The sequence below is a fragment of the Chlorocebus sabaeus genome, chromosome 12 (genome assembly GCF_047675955.1).
Source record: "Chlorocebus sabaeus isolate Y175 chromosome 12, mChlSab1.0.hap1, whole genome shotgun sequence".
In the NCBI taxonomy this organism is placed as follows: domain Eukaryota; kingdom Metazoa; phylum Chordata; class Mammalia; order Primates; family Cercopithecidae; genus Chlorocebus; species Chlorocebus sabaeus.
Window position 1 is genome coordinate 87130589 of NC_132915.1, and position 24581 is coordinate 87155169.

General features: G+C 41.2%; 1 protein-coding gene across 4 annotated transcripts in view; it reads right to left on the bottom strand.

Annotated features, from left to right (window-relative positions):
* Positions 1-24581, bottom strand: part of ASTN2 (astrotactin 2) — a 987199-nt gene that overhangs the window by 688027 nt on the left and 274591 nt on the right. For 2 of the 4 annotated variants that reach the window (XM_007968252.3, XM_007968250.3), the window contains exon 4: positions 17061-17213. The exons of 1 other annotated variant lie outside the window; for it this stretch is intronic. In XM_007968252.3, coding sequence (XP_007966443.1) covers positions 17061-17213 — 153 coding nt within the window. The remainder of the gene's footprint in view (positions 1-17060; positions 17214-24581) is intronic. One more of the 4 variants, XM_007968251.3, reaches the window with a different exon arrangement.

Below are 24581 nucleotides of genomic sequence, written 5' to 3' on the forward strand. Positions count from 1 at the left end.
CTCTGCAGTGCATGACCTTGGATTAGCCACACCCCCTTCTCCAGGTCTGTTTCTCACTTGTTAAAACAGGGATTTCTCAGGCTTCTTCCAGCTTAGCTATAGCTTAGCGGGCAGAGATCTGAACTGGGAGTCAGTAAACCAGGGTTGGGGGACCAGATATGACTCTAACTCAAGGTAAAAAAGTTGCTTCCCCTCTCTGTGCCTCAGTTTTCTCATTTGCGTTATGGGACGATTTCTATATACCCACCTCCCACTCCACATTCCTGAATTTCTAGGTATTTCATTTAAGGCCTTTTGAGGGTTCAAGTTCCAGGCCTTTAAACAGTACCAGCCATAATAGGAAAAAAGATGTGTTTCCTTTTATCATCCTGATGTAGCCACATTTTACTGGAGGCTTCTGGAATCTTGATGGATAAAATCTCCCATAACAACTCACAGCAATAATGATCATTAATATTGTATATAATCATTAAAATAAGTAACATCATATTACTTTCAACTTTAATGGTATCTTTTAGCTGAGAGTTTGCTGATGCTTTCGCACGACAAGAGAAGGCAAGGAGGGACTGCTATTGGAGTCCTTCACTTAAATCTTCCTTACATGCATTTTAAACCTAAAGGAGGAGATGGGAGAAGGTATTTGATATAGCATTAGATTTTGTTTTAGAAGCTATTGCTTCACACAGGTTGAGGATGTAGTGAGCCACGATTGCACCACTGCATTCCAGCATGGGTGACAGAGCAAGACACTGCCTTAACAGAAAAAAAAGAAAAAAAAAAAAGGCTGCGTTCGGCTTCAGTGCCAGGTTGTGTTACTTTCAAGCTGTGTGATTGTGTGCAAAGTGACACAACCTCTCTGCGCCTCAGTCTACTCAACTGTGAATGCTTCTCTGCACATTTTACAGGGTTGTTACAAAGATCACCTAAGATAGCAGGTGCAAAAATGTGTTGTAAACTGTTAAGCTCTCTACAAACACAGACATTACCACTATGGTCATAAAAATCAAATGACACATGAATATTTCACAAGCAAGGACTGGGACAGATTATGTGTAAAGTATCCCCTTCTAATGGGGTTTTATAAATACACACTCCCTCTTCTTATTACTAACTTCTTAATAATCTCTTTGCAAAGCTTGTCTTCAAACTCCCTTTGTCTCCCCCGCCATTTCTTCTTAACATCTCCTCTCTCATACAGCTGTTTATTATTGAACTCTAGGTGGCATTTGGGGGGACAGTTGGTTAGAAAAATATACACATACATATTTTGTACAGAGACATAAACAAAATGTAGCCAGGGCACCTCAACTCTGAGCCAAGATATTAAAAAATATACATCTTCTTTGTGGTCTGTCGGAGCTGCTCATATTAGCAATACTTAGTCTGAAATTAGGTTTAACAACTCTATCCCTATATGTAGCCACAAATATGTTCACATGTGGCATTAACGTGGAAAGAAAACAAATGAAATATGCTCAGATGCATTTTCATTTTGTTAAATCTTAAAGAAAGAAAGGGTTTTACAAAGCCTTTTGGAGTCTCTCTTGGCTAAAAAGGAAATCCTTTTGCCATTAACTGCTCCTGCAGAGAGAGCCTGCTAGCTGCAAGATCATGATGAGGGTAAGCATTAATTAAATCTAACTGTGAGAGAATAATTATGTACACATATCCGTCAGGGCAGGTTGTCACTATCCAGTAGCAAAGTTGGATACAAACTCCATCAGCAGAACTGTCAGGCGGCTGTTAAAAGGATATAAATGGGTCCCAAAAGGATCATTTCATTTAGGGGGGGAAAAATTGGATTGCAAAGGATTAATGAGGCGAGGGGTTTGTGTTTTCAATTGGATGTAAAATGCAAACTGAGTAAGTTGTGATATCATCATTTAACCTTAATGTTTAGTTACATTTGGATTTTTATCACGTGGTGGGGGCAATTAGACCTTGTACATCAAACCAGCATTTTTCCATCATGGAATGACATTAAAGGTTAGTTTTTTGGGTTTTTTTTGTTTTTTTAAGTTAAATTGCACAAAAGTTTACAACAAAATCATAAAACCCAATTTACACAGATGGCATATTCTTAATAATAATTAGTTCAGAAAATGAATATGAATCCCACCAGAGTAATTAGGATATTCAGTAAAGGACCCTTGTTGTTGCTGCCTTCATTTCTGCCAAGTTTCAGTCTAAGCTCTGAGGCCCGTGTATGTGTAGAGACCCCACACAGGTAATGTGAATACAAGTCTTGGAGATATGTACTGCTAACAGACGCAGCTACAATGTAGGAGAAGGGACAGGAGAACTGGAAGCAGGAAGGTCTAAATTTATATCCAAGCTCCACCACTGACTGGCTGTGCAAGTTTGGGCAACTTACTTCATGTCTCTGAACATCCATTTCTTTTACAAAGTAAGGGTTAGAGAAAGGTTGTTACAGTAATACATGTGAAACTCAATACTCTTAAAAGAGTAAAGAGCACAAAAGAAATGGCCAATAATTGTCAGATGATTGAGACATCAGATATATGTCCCAAATTAGAAAGTAGAATAAACAAAAACCATGACACTAGCTTTGAGATTCATTCCTCCTATAATTTCACCTTTGTTGGAAGAATTAAAGAGAGTATTTCTAGCCAAGGCAAAGGAGCAGGAAGCCTAACTGGTTTCACTGCAGCCTTGCTGGACAACTAGAATGGTTAGCACCAAAGTCATTTACTCCAGTGCACGTTTAATAATCTGTAATCATTGTACTTGAATGCTTGAGTGAGTGAGTGAGTGACTGTCTGCTTCTTTCTCCAAACCTTGAGTTACATAGAGATGAGGACTTCATATGTCTAGATTTCCATTGCAGTCTCAGGACTGAGCATAGTATCTTACACTTGCTAGACACTCAGCTGAAAGAATAATGAAAGTAAAGTTGGAGACCCTGGGTAGGTACTCAAGCTTAGACAGAAGGAATAGGCGGGGCTAGAATTGGGGAAATGGGAATTAGCCACAGCAGCCCTAAAGAGCAGTTTGGAAAGGTCTCATCCTATGGAAGGATAATTGCTCTGACTTGGACTTGTATGACTCTGCTGGGACCACAGATGATGATCTAAGAATGAGGCCAAACAGTCTATCAGAGAGCTTAGCCATCCTGGGTTGCTGTAGTTATTGGTATAATTACCTACTCTTGAATTCTCAAGATCTTGTGGAGTTATTTCTATGTAGTTCTGCCTGAAAGCAAGAAGATTTCTTTGGGACCCTTCTCCATGTTACAATCTGCGAAGGTTGATCTGCAACACTCCACTGAAAGGGAGCTCACCAACCTTTCTCAGCCAACACCCTCAGCAGGTAGCAAGGCTGACACAGATACAGGAAGCGGTCAGGTGTTACAGCTGCTCCCTGCAAATCTTTATAATCAGATCACACATAGGTAATATGGAGAAGGCTCTTTCTCTCTACAGAAAATACCCTGACAATGGCTTTATTTCCATGGTTTTGTAATTGCTCAATGGGTTCATCTTGTCCATTGCCTAGAAAAGCTGAGGCACTGAGAACAGCACATTTTTACAATAGAGAGTTTAATTAATGCACAGCCAGCTAAATGGAAGACTGGGGTTTAAATCAAATCACAGTCAAATCACATTACTCAAATCACAGTCTCCCTGTGATTTCAGAAGTTTGGGTTTTTTAAGGATACTTTGGTGAGCAGGGGGTTAGGGAATAAGAAACACTGATTGGTTGGGTCATGGAAGAAATCATAGGGAGTGAAAGCTGTCTTCTTGCACTGAGTCAGTTCCTGGGTCGGGGCTACAAGACCAGATAAGCCAGTTTACTGGTCTGTGTGGCACCAGCTAGTCCATCAGAAATCAGGGTCTGACATTCTGGCCAACATGGTAAAACCCCATCTCTACTAAAAGTACAAAAATTAGCTGGGTGTGCTAGCACGTGCCTGTAGTCTCAGCTACTCAGGAGGCTGAGGCAGGAGAATCACTTGAACCCGGGAGGCGGAGGTTGCAGTGGGCAAGATTGCTCCACTGCACTCCAGCCTGGTGACAGAGTAAGACTCTGTCTCAAAAAAAAAAAAAAAAAAAAAAAGAAGAAGAAGAAGAAGAAGAAGAAGAAGAAGAAGAAGAAGAAGAAGAAGAAGAAGAAGAAGAAGAAGAAGAAGAAGAAGAAGAAAGAAAGAAAGAAAGAAATCAGGGTCTGAAAATACTTCATACACTAATCTTAGGTTTTATGACAGTGATGTTATCTATAAGGGCAATTGTGCAGGTTAGGAATCTTGTGGCCTCTGACTGTATGATACCAGAGCCATACTTTCTAATCTTGTGGCTAATGTGTTAATTTTAAAAAGGAGGTCTGATCCCCAAGCAAGGAGTGGGTTTGTATCAGAAAGGGGTTGTTGTTGACATCTTTGTTTCAAAGTTAAACTATAAACTAAATTTCTCCATAATTAGCTTGGCCTATGCCTAGGGTTGAACAAGGGCAGTGTATTAGTCCCTTTTCAGACTGCTGATAAAGACATACCCGAGACTGGGCAATTTACAAAAGAAAGAGGTTTAATTGAACTTACAGTTCCACTTGGCTGTAGAAGCCTCACAATCATGGCAGAAGGCAAGGAGGAGCAAGTCCCATCTTACATGGATGGAAGCAGGCAAAGAGAGAATGAGGAAGAATCAAAAGTGGAAACCCCTGATAAAACTATCAGATCTCATGAGACTTATTCACTCCTATGAGAACAGTATGGGGGAAACTGCACCTATGGTTCATTTATCTCCCACTAGGTCCCTCCTACAACATGTGGGAATTATGGGAGTACAATTCAAGATGAGATTTGGGTGGGGACACAGAGCCAAACCATATCAGGCAGCTTGGAGGTTATAAGCAACATGGAATTGGTTAGGTCAGATTCTTTCATTGTCATAATCTCGGAAAAGGTAATTTCAATTTGAAGCAGAAATACGAGATATATGGATTGAAGGCAAATACCACTTCTTTGCATTGACAGCGACCATTTTTCTGGAAGTGTTCTCCTTAACCACAACTTCTGCCATACCCGCTTCCTCCCTCCATTCCTCAAAAAATAAACAAAAACATAAAATCTGCACATGAATTGCTTCTCCCTATATCCACCCCTTGATCTAAAATAAACAACTTTCAGACAGATAAAAATTAAACTATATCTAGCCCTAAATGTTGCAGAGTCATCACTGAAAATAAAATAAAATGTTAAGAAATGGCCAAAGCCAGAAAATTGAGGTCATAAGATGTCAAGACCCAAAAACAGAATTTCTCTCTTCTTAAGAAAACTTTCTAACCTCTAATCTCTGAGGGCAGAATTTTATATATGTCCATTTTATTATATTTTTAATAGTGTAGTTAAGTTTTCCTATATTATTAGTGAGAGTTTCTCTACTTGTTCTAATAGGAAGATTTTTGTAAAATGTCTCCCACTTGGGCTGTGTATTAATCAACATGTCCCTGTACTTCTCTCAGTTTTTTTCCTTTAAGGATTTTGAAACCATGTTCTTCCTATATGTAAGTACCAATTTCATTTCTTTCCCAGTAAATGGTTTCTTTTTTGGTTAATTAATAATACTCTCTATTCCTAAGGATTTTTCCTTGTTCCTTCTTATTGTTGTAAACTTAATTTTGCCATATGATTCTATTTCTTTATAAGACTTCATTTGATTACTATTCACATAATATATATTTTTCCTTTCCCTTTCCCTACTGTCAAACTTTGTGTCCTTAGGCTTTAGAATGATCTCTGGGAAACAGTATATAACTGAGTATTGTTTAATACAACCTATCACTGGGCCAGGCATGGTGGCGCATGCCTGTAATCCCAGCAGTTTGGGAGGCCAAGGGGAGCAGATCCCTTGAGCTCAGGAATTCAAGACTAGCCTGGGCAGCATGGTGAAACCTCATCTCTACAAAAAATACAAAAAATTCAACTGGGCATAGTGGCATGCACCTGTAGTACTGACTACTCAGGAGGCTGCGGTGGGAGGATTGCCTGAGCCCTGGAGGTTGCGGCTTCAGTGAGCTGAAATCACGTCACTGCACTCCAGCCTGGGTGACAGTAAGATTGTATCTCAACAACAAAAATGAAAAAAGAATAAAAACTATCACTGAATCTTAATGTGCAAATTATATTCACTGTAATTTCTGATGCTTTGGGGTTTATTCCTGTCACTTTATCTTTCACTTTTTCCTTGCTCAGGCTCTCTCTCTACTTGTGTATCCCACCTCACCTCACCCCCTACCTGGAGTCATCACGACACCAGCTTCTGAACTCATAGCTTGGCTTTGCATTTCTTACAACTTACATTTGCATTCCTCAAGCCCAGGGGGGCTTCCTTTCTTTACTTTTGGGATGAATCTGAATTTTTTTAAAAGTATATTTTGTCCAACATTTATCTTGTGTGTGTATGGAACAGGAAGAAGGCTCATGTTAGCTTTGTCAGTCATACTGCTGAAAGTTTACTACATGACTTGCCTGCTTTCTTTCCATGTAGGAATGGGAGCTTTTGTTATATCCACACACACACAGACACACACACGCAATTTCAGAATTGAGATCTCAATATTTTTATATCAAAATATTGAAGCCCAATATATAAACACAGAATACAAGCCTGATTAAAAAAAAAAAAACCCTACCTATTCTGCCACAGCTCCCCTGCCCCTTCTCCCTGAGCACCTATTTGCAGCACGCTTGTAAACATCTGCTAATGGCCCAGGCAGTCTATGTCATATCCTCACTATGTTTAATCATGTCTATCTCAATCATGGAAAAATGTAAAGCTTCTCTTTGTAGTCTTCTAAGTGATTTATGCAGTTGATTACAGTTGAATTAGAAAAGAGCCAAAGTTGTCAACTTCTAACTCTATATTTTGTTAAATTTCACCAACGGTCCCTCCTAGTGTAGGTAATAGGGCCTGTGAGGACCAAAAATAAAACCTTAAGCCCACCAACACACTGAATGGATACCCCTACCACACTCTAAGCCAAGAGAAACCTAAAAAGCTGAATTTCCCATTACGATTAAAAGGACAGTCAGACATGCCTCATTATACCCCCCTTCTTTTGGAGTTTAGGCACAACTGACCAGCATTAATATTAAAATCAAGATCAAAAGACTGACAAATAGACTCTGTAGCAATAAGATACCAAATTCCAACCTGACTCTAATGTAGTAACACATGACAAGTAGCAGACTCTGAAGGAAATAAAAATATTTTACTCCACAATATATTTCCTTGACTTATTTTGAAATGGCCTTGGCAAAACCGTCTTTTGTGGGGAATATCTGCATCTGTAGAGAATCTCCTTCCCTTTCTAGGTCTTTCTGCAAATCCAGGAGAAATTAAATAAGAGTCTGGTACTTTTAAGGTCTTAAAAAGTAGATTTACCATATTATCTCTAAGGTTACTACCTGGAGGCTTCATCTACATAACAAGAACCCTGGAATCTACAACCCCCCCTTATCTTAACTCAAGCATTTACTTCAAGTCTTTAGATAAAGCTTAACTCAACCAATTGCCAACCAGAAAATCTTTTAATCCACCTATGACCTGTAAGTACCCCTGAACCAATGTATACCTTACATATATCGATTTATGTCTTTGCCTATAACTTCTGTCTCCATAAAATGTGTAAAACCACACTGTTACTCTCAGGAACACTTTCTCAGGACCCCTTGGGACTACCGGGGTTCATAGTCACTCATATTGGCTTAAAATAAACCTCTTTAAATATTTTATGGATTTGGGCTTTTTTTAAAACATGATTTTATATGTTCAAATGTCATAAATAGCCAATGATTTCACAAATTAGAGGACTTGAATTATTCCATTCCTGGATCTACCAGTTTCTCTGTGTGACATCAGAGAGTCCCTATCTCCATCACTTCCACATATACAAGCAGATTGGATCAGACAATGAAGCAGAATGATGATGTGTACCTTTTGGGCTCAATCCTCAAAAAACCTCGCAGCTCCTACTTCTGCTGATTTTGGATCTCTCAAGCACGTGAACCAGGCTGGGACCAGCCACAGGTGCATGAGACGTCAGCTGAACCTACCCCACCCACGACAGAACTAACCACCTGGAGCCAAGCCCGAATGTTTTTCTTGAATTAAGTGCTAAATAAATGGGTGCTATTTTAGTTCACTACGTTTCAGGTTGTTTTATTATGCAACAATGCTAATGTAGCATTATACCATTCTACTGAAAGAAATATGGTAGAGTTGTATCCCTAGGCCCCACCAGGATCTGGTCCAGAGCCTTCCGCTAAGGCTGCTTTCAGTTGCCTCTCCATCCTCCAGGCCAGAGAGAATTGACTGAGAGCCCCCTGACATATTTCAGATGGACAAGAAAAACTGCCTGAAGGAGACATACACTTTCAGGAACACAAACTTCTCTGAAAGACACATCAGGGAAGATTTATGGAGGCAGCTGTGTGCTCTGACTACTGATCAGCTTTCGTATGTCTCAGTGCAATACAACCTGTGGGTCACCGGGCTGGTGGTGGTACTGTCCCCAGCTGCACTTCTTACAAGGGACCTGAGGTCAAGAGACAGAAAGCCAGAGACCTAGGGAAAAGGTTTCCTAATCAAAGATACATGTCATTTCTTGTCTTTGAAGATGCCAGGGCTCTGATTCCAGGATGCAACAAATCTATAGCATGCTTTAAAGAAGCATTTCCATAAGCATCCTAGCATATTCTCCCGACAGTCCTGGACAAAAAAAATGGCAGATATCCTCACATCCCCAGATACTGGGGATGAAATCCCGAGGATATTAAGCAGTTTCTCTGAGGATCCTCCCTGAGGATCCATTGAACTTAGGGCAGGGTTGGGGTTCAAACCAGAAGTTTTTGACTCCAAATTCTGAACTTTCCAGTGGACAACAATGTTTCTCAATTATATGTATCATCAAAGACTATTTGAGTTAGGGGAGACCTATGGAAATTAGCACATCACCTTTGCTTTCCAAATTAACAACAACAAAGATTCATTAGGTGCTTACAATGTTCAGTACAGCCTGCTGAGCAGTTTACATACATTAACTAATTCTCCCAGCCTCCCTGTGAGGTGACTGATTGTATGATTTGTAGATTAGGTAATGGAGATTTCATGCTTAGATCATTTCCCAAAGTTGAACCAGTCAGTGGCAGAGCTAGGATGTGGATTCACATCTGTCTGACTCCAGACCCTGAGCACACGGCCACAATGCCATATAGCCTTTTAGATTTGGACATTGAGGCCCAGAGAGTGGAAGGTCTTGTCCAAGATCATGAAGCCAGTTTGATTAATTGTCCATTAATTCATCAATTATTAATTGAGGATCTGCTATTTGTCAGGAAGCAGGCTAGCCAATGGGAACACAGACATGACCTAAACATAGTTGTGCACTTGAGAGTAATTAAGGGAGAAGAAGTGACTATAAACTACTTGAATAAAAATATAGTAAATGACAAATATCTCAGGGAAGATAGTGAAGAGCTTGTCAAAGTTTGGAGGAGGTATGCACGACTTTCATTTGGGAAAATTTTGAAAATCCTTCACGAAGAAAATGACTTAAAGGTCTTTTTTGAAAGAAGAGTAGACTTTGCATATTGGCAACGGGAAAGAGGGAGAAATTCAAGTTGCAGAAAGAGCATAGAGGTGGAGGTAAAAGGAGTTATTTCATCATAGACTCAGGGCTGGTCTCCAGGTAGTTGTGTCTACCTAGTTCTCCTTGTAACCCCTATAACTATCTCATAGTTCAAGTGTAAACTCATTTTGACGATGCAATGTCAAAACTTCCTTTGTCAAAAGGGGCAGTAAACCTAAACCCCACCCAAAAATCCTTGGTAGGAAGGGAAGGCTGCTAAGAAGGATAAAGGGTAGGGAAGCAAAGATGGGGACAAAAGAAACAAAGAAAGATCAATCCTGGGGCTGCCTGTTCAATATTTAAGTGGAGCAACAATCCATTAAGGCAACTAATTTAAAGTCGCTAATGTTTCTACTTTCTTCCAACTAATTGAATAATTCATGGCCAGTTACTAATGAAAATTATATATACATACACACACACACACACACACACACACATACAACACGCCTGTGTTCCAGGGACAGTGTCCCACAGTAAAAGCACATTGAAGCTTATCTATCAAGAAGGATAAAGGAGCCGAAATTTGCTTCTCCTCCCAAGTGTGGAATGCTGCTGGGAAATGTGTGAGCAAAATCCAGGGTCTGATTTTGATGGAGGATTTTGTGGTTTCCCATCTTCCCACTGGCACCTGCCTGGATCACATTTTCCCCCAGATATTCCCCTTACCCCCTGCACAGCTTCATCCCCATGTGCATTTGCATATTTTCTTTCTTCTACTAGCAATGTCTTCACAAACTTCTCTTTAGTTAATGCATTACTTAGGATTACCTGCTCTGCGAAGTCTTCTTTAATTATTCCCCCAGTTTACTAAACACTCCAAGCCAGCCCACACAACCTTCATGTATCCATTGTGGTGCAGATATGTAATCCCCTGCTTCCTTCAATAAATGGTGAAGTACTGGTAGGCAGAGATCTAGGTGGCATATACTATATATGCATGGCAAACTACAAACATTGAGAGAGGATGCCTTAAAAAATGCACAGAGCACTGTCCAGTGATGTAACACTGTGGGCTCCTGAGGACATGAGACTGGCTCCCTGGGGTCAGCTAAAAGCTGAGGGGACAGTGCTGATTCATTCTTAACTCAGAGCGGGAGATGCCTCACCTTCTAGGACCTCATAGTTCCTGAACACCCTCACAGCAGCACTGATGACACAGAAACACTGCCAATGCAAAAGAAGCTGCACGTACTTCCTTCCAGGATCTAGACTAGGTAGGTATAATTTCACAGCTCAAAGATCTTAGTCGTGGTAGCTAAGAGTAGAGCTCAAGTCATCTGGGAATTTAAATGTGGGCTCTGAATTCATAGCTCCACTACGTACTAGTTGAGTAAACTTAGACAAGTGACTGAAACTGTGTAAGTTTGTTTCCTCCTTTGTTGAATGGGGATAATTATAGTACTTACCTTATGGGTTATTGGGAGCTTTTAAATAAGATAAAATGTGTGATGAGCAAGATGTCTAGAATGTACCAAATGCTCAATAGATGGTAGGGACTGCATCCCATTAACCCTTTGCATTTTGTGAACTCCCAGCTACCTCCCTTTATCTATTTGCCCATCTCCATCCATTCATTAATGTATGTATACATTCTCCCATTAAGCCAATTACTATCCCATGCCAGTTCCCTGTTAGGCATTCATTCTACAGAAAGATACAAATCACTGTTTTTTCCACCATGGGACTGTGAGAGCTGAAGAAGGTGACAGATGTATTAATGACGGACTGCAATAAGGGCAGTGATAAGAAACAGTACTGGGGCTATGAGTGCTCAGAGAAAAGAGTAGCCTGCTCAGCTGTGGTAGGGGCTGAGAAAATGCTTCACAGAGCAGACGCTGAGGCTGGATTTTGAAGATAAACAGCAATTTTTTGCCTGGAGCGAAAGGGTAGGGAGGAGGAAAGAGCCTTTCAGGAAGAATGTGATGAGCACTCGGACCTAGAAAGCAAGGCACACGGCGGAAGCGAGAAGTGGCCCGTGTGCTGGACGCTGCAGGACACAGTGGGTTGGGGGTCAGGAGCAGACAGAGGCAGGGTACAACCCAGGGAGCCTTGTGCAGCAAGAGATGGCAATTTTTAATCCCATTAAACAATATATCCTTCATCCTATTGGTTCTTGTTTATTTAACAGGGTAAATGTATCTCTGTGAGGTAATAATACTGACAAAAATAAGACTAATAAGCATAGCAAATAAATAACACAATAAAAGAGCACATACATTCAGTATGCAAATTCTGTCTGGCTCTGTGCTAAATGCTTTACTAGGATTATCTTATTCCAGCCTATGGAAATCCTTTGAAGATGGTAGCATTCTCATCCCCTTATAATCAGCTAAATCATGGTTCTTCTTCCTGGGACATCAATATTATATGAGGAATTGAGCAAATGTTAAATTAATTAACTGACAAATACTAGAACATAACTTAAACTAAAATAAACATGCATATACTATGAAATAAAATGGCATGATCTTTTAAAAGATGACCCTGAAATGTGGACTTTATGACAGATTCCTTTGAGCATAGCTGCAGACCCTTTGGGGTTAAGTTCATTTTCATCTGCCTTTAACAAGACGTCAAGAAGCTCAAGAAGCCTCCAGTGCAAGTGACAGAAAATCAGGACAATGTTCTAGGTGGGGGAGGAACATGGCCAAATTTAGTGTGTTTTCAAATGATCACCCAGCTGCTAGGGTGGAGCATACATTCATCTGTGACAAGGCTGCTGCAGGAATCTGGATGAGGGACAAGGAGGCCTCAACCAAGCTAGAGGCAATGGCTCAGGAAGGCAAAGATGGATTTATGAGACTCTGTAGGCCAATGGGCAGGCCTTGGATGACAGTGAATGTACTAGCTAGTCCTTACTGAGGGTGGAACATGGGACAGGCACTGGGCTAAGCATCTCTTGGGTATTAATTCACAACCCATATGTGATGTTGGTATTATTAGCACTATTTCCAGAAAGGAAAACAGAATTCTTTTTCATTTGCTTAAGAGCATTTAGTTAGTCAATGGTGGAATTAAATTTCAAATACGAAGTCCCGCTTTCAAAAACCACTACCTAAACTTAATGAACCCATGGAATTTCTTCTGCACATCTGAAGAAATCCTCCTCTGCTTTATGTTAATACCACTCCCCTTTATACTGCACATGAGAGGCTGGGGAGTGGTTCCTTAACAGCAGCCTCATAAAACCCCGTCACTAACATGAAGTCAGCAGTTCAAATCTCCACTAGCCTTCCTCTGTCTGACTAAGAATGATGCACTTCAGCCTCCACCAGGCATCTCAGGAGGAAGCCATAGCTACACAAATACCCTGGAGCTGCTTTTAACCACATGCTCAATTCCATGGCACTGGTTCTCGGCTACCGACTCCATCTGTTGGGAACTAGTGGGCACCATGGCCCAGGCGTGAGGCCTAAGGAAGCAGAAAGAGGGCAGGTGCTCCCAATCTGGACCAGGCAGCCCATGGCAACCTCAACGGCAGGGGAGGGCAGAAACAGTGAAAGACAGAGGATTCAGACCATCCTATTTGGGATTTTGGAGGCTAATGGAACATTTTCAAAATTGTGTTTCTATAGATGTTTCTGTTCCACAAGTCGTTAATAAATGTTCCAGTGGGAGTAATAAGAGTTTGCAGTCAATATAGTATCAAGACATCGAGTTAAACAAAGCAGCCCAGCTTTCTGTACTGCAGGACTTCTCAGAGTTTTTAATAGACTAAGATTCACTGGAGAATCTTCAAGAAAAAGACGGAGGGTGGAGAATTTCCAACTTTCTTTTTTTTTTTTTTTTTTAAATTATGAACTTCTTTTGTCCAAGAAAATCTTGATAGGCTGTCTTGGGTAAGTTTGGAAGTATAGGGGTGACATATACTGTCCTTACTCTTCTCCTGCAGAAATTGTATCCCGTGGTAGCAGCAAAATCACAAGCACATTGTGATTAAGCTGTTTTGGAAATTGCTTTAATAACATCCACTTGAGCACATTTACTGTGCTACTTGTCAGTGAGTCTGTCTAAGAGGAGAATAGAATTCTCTGAGCGTCGGTACCAGGAGGCTTTGGTTTATCACAGATTCCTCTTGCACCATCAATATGAAAGTTATAAAGCTGAGCCATTTTCCAGTGATCTTTGATGTTAATACACTCATTTACTCAAAAAATATTTATTAAGCCATTTCTATGCATTAGATTTATAAATATGAAGCTTATATTTTAGAGAAGAGGACAGAAGACAAGCAAAAATTTAAAAATTTTAGTCTGAACTACTACTGTGAAAGAAGTTAAAAAAAAGGATGACGTAAGAGATAGTAGCAGGTTGGGGACTGAAAGGAGCAAAAGTGTAGATTGGGTAGTCATGGAAGTTGGTTTTTAGGAGCTGACATTTTAAAGGCGTGAAGGGGCTGGCTAGGAGAGCAGCTGGGGGAAAGAAAGAGGCATGGCAAGGAGAAGGAAGAACAAGTTCTCAGATGCTAAAGAAGGAACCGTTTGCTGTGCTCGTGAAACGTGAAGGAAGCCAGTTTGGCTGGAGCACAAGGAAGTGCAGAGCAAATGATGTTCGAAAAGAGGGCAGGAGCCAAAGCCAGATCCGCAAGCCAAGGTGCAGAGTTTGGATCATATTCTAAGAATAACAGAAAACTGTCAAAGGATTTTAAGCAGGGGAGGGGCTTTCTCTGGTTTATCTTTCTAAAAGATTGCTTTGGCAGTTTTGAGGAGACTGAATGCAAGGAGGGTAGAGTTGTAAGGAGCAGTTAATAAATGACAGTGGTCATGATGGTGACAAAGAGGAAGGACAGATATGGAAGAGATACAAATAAATTACTTCATGCATAGTTATCTGAGACCCCATCTAACTTGTAAATTAAAATAACTTAAAACGTATTTTTATTAATAGTCTGACTATGAAATTCTTCTCTAAGAGGGGAAACATGTTAAAGTAAGTGCCAACTTTTATGCAAAAATACTTTCTATGTGACACTGTTTATCATGATGAAATACTAGGAGCAGCCCAAATGCCTAATAGTAGGGGCTTAGTGAAGAAAATTATGGTGCATAAAAATAATATTTTTGAAAAATTCATTGACATGAAAATGTTTAGAATGTGATGTTAAAAAATGAATTCAGGTTGGTAATGAAGGGGAAAAAGCTACAGACTTGGAGTCAAGAGTGTTTATGGAGTACGTATGTGCAGACAGGACTTAGGAGGGGAATTTCTGGTGAATGATAAAGAGGTAAAGATGAATAGGTAAAGCTACATGAAATTTCAAGTAACCCTAAATGCCTCACCCAGAACAAACGTAAGATTGCATGCATTCATTTCCTGATGCATGCCATCTGAACTTTCCAAGGTGGTCTACATTCAGCCTTTTACCAGGTCTTCACAACAATCTTCTGATGTAGGGCTTGGTATCTTCATTTTATAGAAGAAGAAACTGAGGTTCAGGGAGAACCAATGACACTTCCAAAGTCATGCAAGTTAAAACTAACTTGGGCAGGGATTAGCACACAGACCTCTCTGACTTTAAGGTGACTACCCTGTATCACTACAAAATGGTTTAAACCTGGGGTTTCCCATGTGAGTTCCCAAAATGAATTCCATCATTTTCTTCTGCCTCAATTTATGACCTCACAGCTTAACATGTAGAGCTTCATTTTTTTTTACAGGATTCAAGATTTTACAAGATTAAGAATTAGACATCCTCTCAGCAGACAGCAAACATCTATTATGTGTCAGACACTGATTTAGGCCAGGAATGTAAAATATTAAGACAATCTCTACCTTCAAAGAACTCTCTGTCTAGCTAAGGAAAGAGCCAGACAAAAGAAAATTATATCACACAAAAATGAATCTAGTGCTTAATACATGTATAAAGGAAAGCTGGGAGGATTCAGAGTGAATTGTGACTGTGAATCAACAATGTCTTCATAGAAATGTGCCATGCATGTTAAGCTTGAAAAGACAGGTAGAATTTCATTAGTGTATTAGGTTGGTGCAAAAGTAATAGCACCAACATAACAGTACATAGTGGTTAAGTTAAAAGGTTTGAGAATCAGACTGCTGGGTTCACCCTGGCCCCACAACTTACTAGAATGTCCCCTTGGACAGATTACAATAGTTGTTTGTACCTTAGTGAAATTATCTGTAAAATGGGAATTACCACTGTATCTGCTTCATAGGGTTGCTGTGAGAATCAAATGAGATAAGATGTGTACATCATTTAACCTGCTTCTTGGAATAAGTTAAGTGTCAATAAGTGCCAACAATTACCCTTAGGGGCCAGAGAGGTGGTTTCATGCAGAGAGCATGGCATGGGAAAGAGCACTGAGGACAGAGCACATCAATCTAGGAAAGACAGTGGAGACCAGAGCCCTGTGTGGCTTTGAGTGTCATCTTCATAACCTGAACATGTCTGAAGGTGCTAGATAACCACTGAAGCTGTGGGAAAAGGGGGATGACCTGATCAGAGCCAAGTTACAGGAAATGGAGAAGTGAGATGCAAGAAGAGGAGACTACTACTTTTTCTGTCTACTCAGCTGGGGACTACTGAGTAGATAGAAAAAAAATGGTTTGGAAATTAAGCAGGGACAAGTTGGTTTCCTTCATATACAAAGTCACATAGATAGTAGAAGAAGAAAGAAGGAATGAGGAGGAGAAGGAGAAGGAGGAAGAGAAGTAGGAGGAGATGAAAATGAAGGAGGAGGAGATGTAGAAGGAGAAGGAGGAGGAAGAAGAGGATAAGGAGGAAGAGGAGGAGAAGGAGGAGAAGGAGAAGGAGAAGCAGCAGCAGCAGCAGCATCCTCGAGGAAAAGGAACAGGAAGAAAATATCTGCTTTTTAACAACTGCTGGGTTAGGAACTGTGCTGAGATATTTTTACAACCCTGTGAGACAAGAGTGGCTTGGAGAAGTAGAGGGATTTGCCCTGAGTGAGATAGCTAGGTAGCAGCAGAAACAAAAGTTGAATTAATTCTATCTAATTTACAATACCACTCTTGATCATTATGTTATTCAGCCTACTAAAAAGTAGGCTCAGATCCCTGTTTCTGGCTCCCAGTCTAAGGATGTCTCCTACCAGAATGCTCTGCCACTTTGTACTCTCTGACCAGCGACAACGTAAAGAACATCTACTCTGCAGAGGTCCTGGTGTTACACACTTTCCACATATAGTTGCTAATCTCAGTCACTGTAAAATTTATACGATCCATTCTCATTCTCAGCTGAGGCACTTGGGGCTCAGAGAGGTTAGCTCTGGGTGTAGGGAGCATAGGTCTTCAGCCTCCAAGGGGATTTATCAGGGAGAGAGTGGCACACATTCTATGAGCACAGGGAAGCAAGGAAAGAAGGCACAGATCTCCCTAGCATCTTTGGAATCAGGGAACAGCCTTCTGACTTCCTGGCCAGATGTGCCAGGAGGGCCTACCTCGAGACTTGCTCCTCCGCTTCCTCTTTCCTGCCGACGTGCTGCGCAGGGCTGGTTGCAGCTGACCGATCTCGATGGGCGTGTTAGCGCGGAAACTCTCCTTGAACTTCTGCATCAGGGACTCCACTGTCTCCTGAGTCACCTCAGCTGCTGCTATAAGGTAGCAATGGAGCTGAGGTTAGGGCTTGAGCCCATCCTCAGCCCCTAGAGCACTAGGCCTGGCCACCCTAATTCCTTGAAACTCCCTCCCTGACCCATTGAAGATATAGAATCACAACCTATCAGTCTAACCACAGACGTATCTGTTGGATTACATACTTATGTATTCAACATTTACTACGTTCCAGATACTGCTCTAGGCCCTTGAGACTAAAGGGCTTGGTAGTGAAATGTCAGACACAATTCATTATTCAAGTAATTCTTATTTCAATAGGAGATATATCCAGACAATTCTAACATTGTACAATAGTTTTGCAATAGAAGAGTACAAAATTCCAGAGGATCACTGAAAAGGGTCAGCTAACCCATCTGAGAATCAAGGTAGGCTTCCAGAAGGAGGCAATATTTAGGATGAGACCTTAAGGATGAGTAAGAATTAGTAAAGAAAGCAGGATCAAGGTGAGGTTGGATAGACCAGAGAAGACAGAATCCTGGATGGAAGGAAAAGTATGTATGATGATCTGAAGCCAGAAGAAGCATGGTGCTTGAGCAATGGAAAGTAATTTATGGTAGTTGCAAGGGAGCTTGCAAAGAGATGAGGTTGGAGTGAAAAGGACATCTGGCAGGCCACACTTAGGAGTATAAATTGTATCCTAATGGCAAAAGGTAATCACCAAAAGGTTTTAAACAGGAAATTGATGTGTTCAAGTTAAGTCACTTTGAAAATAATCACTAACTAAAGTATGGAGAATCCAAATTGAGGGAAGAAAGTAGGCCTGGACTGATGCTTTGGAAGTAGCCAGCCAAAGGCAATGGTGGCCTGAACCAGGGCAGTGGCAGCGAAGGTCACACAGTATCTTAGGAGACACAACAACAGTACTGTGGATATGTCGATCACTTAGCAACATAAACCCATTTTATTGAGGGGATGTTGAAGCCCCAAAACACAATATATGACTTGCTCCAAGATAGGAAGTAGCAGAGTCAAGCCTTCTAACCCCTTGTCCAATATTCCATTTGCACCAATACCTTCCAATGAACTGTTAGTAGTCACATTTATAAAAAAGTTTCAAAATTGAAACTGGTAGAAAGTTCAGTACATGGAGAAAGTAAGGTCAGAAGGGCAGAGAGAAAAAGTTGGAAGATAAAAGGAAAAAAATAACAGAAAAGCTTGAGAAGGAAGGAAAGAGGCAACATAAAAAGCAAGGAGAGAAAACCAAAAAGAAGAAAAGAAAATTTGCTGAATAGCCTCAGTGCCTTTGTTCTGAGAAATTCCCAAAGACAGCCCTGACTTTGAAATCTTCAAACTCAGCCCTCCCTCCATCTATGTCTCCAGAGGTTCAGAAATTTCTTCTTCAGTTTGAGCTACCTGCTGTCTGATGCCAAGAGATGGGATGTGCCAACGATTTCTGTTTCTTTGAAGGGGCTTCATCAGACTAGACAAAGAAGGCTCCTGAACATCCCAGTATTCATTTCTAAGGAGCTCTTGTTTTCTCAGGGAAGCTTATCAGCTTAGACAGATGTGTCTGCAGAGTAAGTCAGACCTAGAGGGCTTGCTCTGGTACTGGGTTTTGTGAGAAGTCCCATCTTGAGGGTGACAGGGAAAATGTATGATTACTAAGGAAGAAAGACAACTGACAGTAAAAATGAATCATGTGGTAGCATTACAGTTTCCTCATCTGCTTCCTTTGCTATCTCTCTCCACAGATATCTCAATTAGGTGTACTTGAAGATGAACCAAGAAGATTCCAGACATGGGTTCCCTTCTCCAAGCCTGGGATGAAGAATCCTCCAGCTATAGCCGACAGTACAATTACGAGAATCAATGACATGCCCAGTTTTGATTCCTTAAACCCAGAGAGAAAAGTGCTTTGCCCAAAATTGTAACAGGTGGGCTACACTTTGGTCAAAAGTCCAGAATAAGCCACAGTTTGGAATCCTCAAAGGGAATGACCCACATAGGGTCTGTCAATATTCATTCATTCATTTCTTCATTGATTCATTGATTCATTCATTCAACAGAATTTACAGAAAAAAACTTTACATACCAATGCTGTGAACCAAAGACATAGCTTAGTTTGGGCTGCCATAACAAAAATATCATAGCCTGATTGTCTTAAACAACAGACATTTATTTTTTTCAGAGTTCTGAAGGCTAAAAGTTCAACATCAGGGTGGTTTTGGTGAGATTTCTATTCCTGGCTTACAGATGGCCACCTTCTCCTCCCTGTGTCCTCACTCTGTGGGGGAGCAGGGCAAGAGAGAGAGAAGAGAGAATAAACTCTCCCTTCCTCTTCTGATAAGGCCAAAGTTCAATCAGATCAGGACCCCTTCTTATGACCTCATTTAATCTTAATTACCTCCCAAAGATTCTATCTCCAGACACAGCCACAGATCAAATTGTGTTCCCTCCTTCCCCAATTTACATGCTGGAGCTCTAACTCCCAGTATGACTGTATTTGGAGGCGAGGGTTTTAGTAGGTAATTAAGGTTAGATGAGGTCATAAGAATGGGATCCCAATCTGATAGGATAGGTGACCTTATAAAAAGGGTAAGAAAGAAAGACCCCACTCTCTTCCTATGGCCACACACTGAGGGAAGGCTGTGAGAGGACACAATAAGGGGTGGCATCTGCAGGCCAGGAAGAAGACCCTCGCCAGAAGTCAAACACGCTGGCACCTTGATCTTGACTTTTCAGCCTCCAGAAGTATAAGAAAATAAATTTCTCTTGTTTAAGGCACCCAGTCTACAGGATAAGCATCCCTAATCCAAAAATCTGAAATCTGAAATGCTCCAAAATCTGAAACCTTTTGAGCATGGACATGATGCTTGAATGTCATTCTCTGAGGCAAACTTGTCCAACCCGCAGCCCAGGGGTCACATGCAGCCCAGAGCAGCTTTGAATGCAGCCCTAATGCAAATTCATAAACTTCCATAAAACATTAGGAGATTTGAATTTTTTGTTTTTTGTTCATTTGTTTTTGATTTTTGGTTTTTAGTTCATCAGCTATTATTAATGTTAGTGTATTTTATGTGTGGCCCATTCTTCTTTGAATGTGGTTCAGGGAAACCAAAGGATTGGACACCCTGCTCCAAGGAAATGATTTTGGAAGCATTAAAAACATTTTCCTTTTAGTTTTGTGGGTACGTAGAAGGTGTATATGTTTATGGAGTAAAAGAGACATTTTGATACCGGCATGCAGGGTGAAATAAGCACAGCATGGAGAATAGGGTATCCATCCCTTCAAGTATTTATTATTTGAATTACAAACAAACCAATTATACTCTTCAAGTTATCTAAAATACACAATGGAGTTATTATTGACTATAATCACTCTGTTGTGCTATCAGATAGGCCTTATTCATTTTTTCTAACTATTTTTTTTTTAACCCATTAACCATCCCCACCTTCCCCATACCCTCTCCAAGGGAATATTTTGGATTTTGGATTAGGGATGTCCACTAGTATGTAAAATGCAAATATTCCAAAATTAAAAATAAAATAAAAATCAAAACCACTTCTGGTCTCAAGCATTTTGGATAAGGGATACTCAGCCTGTATTTTGTTATGGTAGGTTGAGGAGACTAAAGCACAGTCAGACGGGTGGTCAGGGTTTCAATACAAGAATTTGGTGGGGAGGTGAACACAAACATTCAATCCATAACGAGGTAAAATAGTGAATAAAACCACACAATTTCCTCATGCTTGCCATATAGATAAGAAGACCAATATTAATTAATAATTGACATCTGAATGTAAAATTTACAAGTGATATGTTCTTTAAAGGAGAGATGAAGGATGACATGAAAGGCTGTGTTAGAAGACTATGAGCTAGTCTAGGAAAATCATGGAAATTTGCTCCAATGAAGTGAGCAGTGTGACTAAGGTCTTAGAGTATAGTTAATCGGATGGAGAGGAAGTAGCAGGAATTAGGAGGAGTGAAGTGAGGACAGCAAAGGAGGCAGAGGAAACAGTCTACACAGAGACCTCTTGGGGAGAAAGAATACGGGAGGGGCTGTAATCTGCGACTGGGGCTGAATCACTGAAAGCAGGCAATGTGAGATAATACTGGAGGAAAAAAAAAAAAATAGAAAGCCCTAATCCTAGCCCTAACCCTTGAGGCTTTGTTAAGAACAGGATGCTGAAGGTTAGACTGGAGAGTGATGTGATCAGATTTGCATTTAGCGGGAAGATTGCTGATTGCTCTCGTAGAAGAGAGAAAAAATTTACTGGAGAAGGACAGGAATGAAAGTGAGAAGACCAACCAGGAAGACAATGTAGTCATAAAGAAATTGTAGTATGCGATGGTGGCAGCCTGGCATAGGGTCGCTGGGATAGAGACAGAGAGTAGATAGAGTAGTAGAGAGAGTAGACACAAGTAGCCAAGTACTAGAGACAGAGGAGTGGGCAAATTTGAAAGTTACAGGTAAAACGTGCTCAGAAGGTGGAGACTGATTGATAAGGGAAAAGGAAGGATTAAGGATGACTCCTGGTCTCCTGGCTTGCACAGATATGGATGATGGTTCCTCAGTAAGAGAAGGAACATAGTGAGAGATGACATTTGAGAGGAGTGAACACGAGTTTTTGTTTGTTTGTTTTGTTTTTTCTTTTTTTTTGAGATGGAGTCTCACTCTGTCACCCAGGCTGGTGTGCAGTGGCATGATCTCAGCTCACTGTAACCTCTGCTGCCTCCTGGGTTCAAGCAATTCTCATGCCTCAGCCTCCCGACTAGCGGGGATTATAGGCGTGCACCACCATGCCTATACTATATATAGGATTTTTAGTAGAAATGGGGTTTCACCATGTTGGCCAGGCTGGTCTCGAACTCCTGATCACAAGTGATTGGCCTGCCTCAGCCTCTCAAAGTGTTGGGATTACAGGCACGTACAGGTTTGTTACAAGGTAAACTTTGTGACAGGGGAGGTTGGTGTACAGATTATTTTATTACCCAGGTAATAAGCATAGTACCTGATAGGGAGTTTTTCTATATGAAAACCTCAGAATGTCTTTCAGATGTCTAACTGGAGATGCTGGGTAGACAGGGAGTTATGTGGATCACACACACACAGGAGAGAGCTGGACTCTATGGAGACTCAATACCTGCATTCCTTAGAAAAGGTAGACAGTGACTGCGGGTAGTGGCTGAGAACATGAGCTTCTGTGCTGGCAGAGCAGAGGCAGCAGAACCTGTGCTCATTCCTGGCTTCTGCTGGCTGTTCTCCATTCACACTCCCAGATCCACCCCCCACCCTCTGCGCTGTGTCACCCGCTCCTTGTTCGATGGCTACTAGTTGGGTTTGGCCCGTGGGATGCCCCAGAAAGATATGGGAGGAATTTGAAGGTATTTCTTTCCTTTCTCCTTTCCTGTTTCAGTACCATGTTTCTGATAGAGACTGAGATTCTCAACAATTACAGTTTTCTGCCCAGTGTCCCTTTTCTGCAGTCCCAGTTCTCACAGGGTCCAGTAAAACCATGTCTTCTCCCGGCCTCTTCAGTTCTAGAAATCAGTAGTGGCTTCCCGACACTTCTGGTCCTGGTACCTTGAAATTCCTATGTTGATTCTTTTTACTTTGCCTACACCTCTATAAATAGCCACTTCATTGAATTCTTTTTTTAAAAAATCCCATTTGAAGATGTGTTCTTTGTCCAGCTGGGACCTTGACTGATATATCATTCAGCTTCCCTCTCTTTTTTTCATGGCTCTGACATTCAGCATTTCCTAAAGGTCAGCCTCTTTCCATTTTGCAATTTCTGTTTTCTTTCTTCTAAGCTGATACAGATTTGACTGGCTGGGAAAAGAAGGCACACAGAGAAGGAAGGGGTGTTCCCCTGAGCTGCAAGGGTTTCTAATCCCCACTGTAGCAAATCCCATCCATCTGTTTGGCTGCTCTTGCCTCAGTGACAGTGCCAAAAGCCCAGGCAGGCTTAGAGGGGGAAGTGCTTTGAAACCTCTCCACGGCCGATTTCATCCTGCATACAACTCCCCCTATCCATGATCCCTCCCGACCCCATTCAGCAGCTCTATCAATATCAATATATCAAGTTGTCCAAACAAGCCACATTATCTCCTGGTACCCGCTGAGCTCTGACTCCCCAGAGCGGCAAAATGCTCACCCATCGCCTGGATGAATGCAACAGATGGTGCTTGATCTGAGCATCGCGGCAGGCCCAGGAAAGGGAGGGAGGGGAGGGGAACGCCGCCTCTTTCTAATTGACATATGAGAGATTGTCAAGCTTAATGGTAACAAACCACTGGGGCCTGAGGAAGAGAGCCCTGGTACCCAAGCCGAGCTAGAGAGACAGGAGAGGAAAGGAAAAGACACAAGGGAAGAGGAGAAAAAAACAAGAATGAAAGAGAGAACTGTGCTCAATAATAAAGAAGAGAAGACAAGAAAGAGGGGGTCAAAGATGAGTAGGAAGGAGCGGAGAGGCAGAACACAGAAGGGAAAGGCTAAAAAGGACAGGCGAGGAGACAGGGAAAGGAAAACAAGAGAAAGAAGAAGGCAGAAAAGTTCACGGTGAGGGATAAAACACTACAAACTGGGTTCAGTGTACACTGCTCAGGTGATGGGTGCACTGAAATCCCACAGATCACCACTGAAGAATTTACTCATATAATGTAATACCACCTGTTCTATGAGAAAAAAAAATTAAAAAGATAGAAGGACTAAGTTCTAGTGTTCTACAGCACTGTAGGGTGACTGTAGTAACCAATAATTTATTGTATTTTTTCAAATAGCTAGAAGAGAAGATTTTGAATGTTCCTAACACAAAGAAATGACCAAGCTTTGAGGTGATAGATATGCTAATTATCCTAATTTGATCACTGCACATTATGAGCATGTATCAAAATATTATACTGCATCCCATAAGTATGTACAATTATTATTTGTTCATTGATATTATTTTTAAAAATAAGGCATAAAAGAGGGTGGACCTCGAGTCATTTTGCAAAGGCATAAGTGTTGTGTGGGTTTCCAGATTCCAGGCAAGCCTCAGCTTCTACCTGGGAGAAGAGGCACTACACATTGTGTCTACACTGACACTCAAAAACTGTACATTTAAACTGTCATCCTCAAGACCAGCCTGGCCAACATGATGAAACCCCATCTCTATTTAAAATGCAAAAATTAGCCAGGTGTGGTGATGCTTGCCGGTAATCCCAGCTATTCAGGAAGCTGAGGCAGAGAATCACTTGAACCTGGGAGGTGGAGGTTGCAGTGAGCTGAGATCACGCCATTGCACTCCAGTCTGGGTGAGAGAGTGAAACTCTGACTCAAAACAAACACACACACACACACACACACACACACACACACCCCTACAACTGTTATCCATGGTTCTCTTCCCCACACAACCAC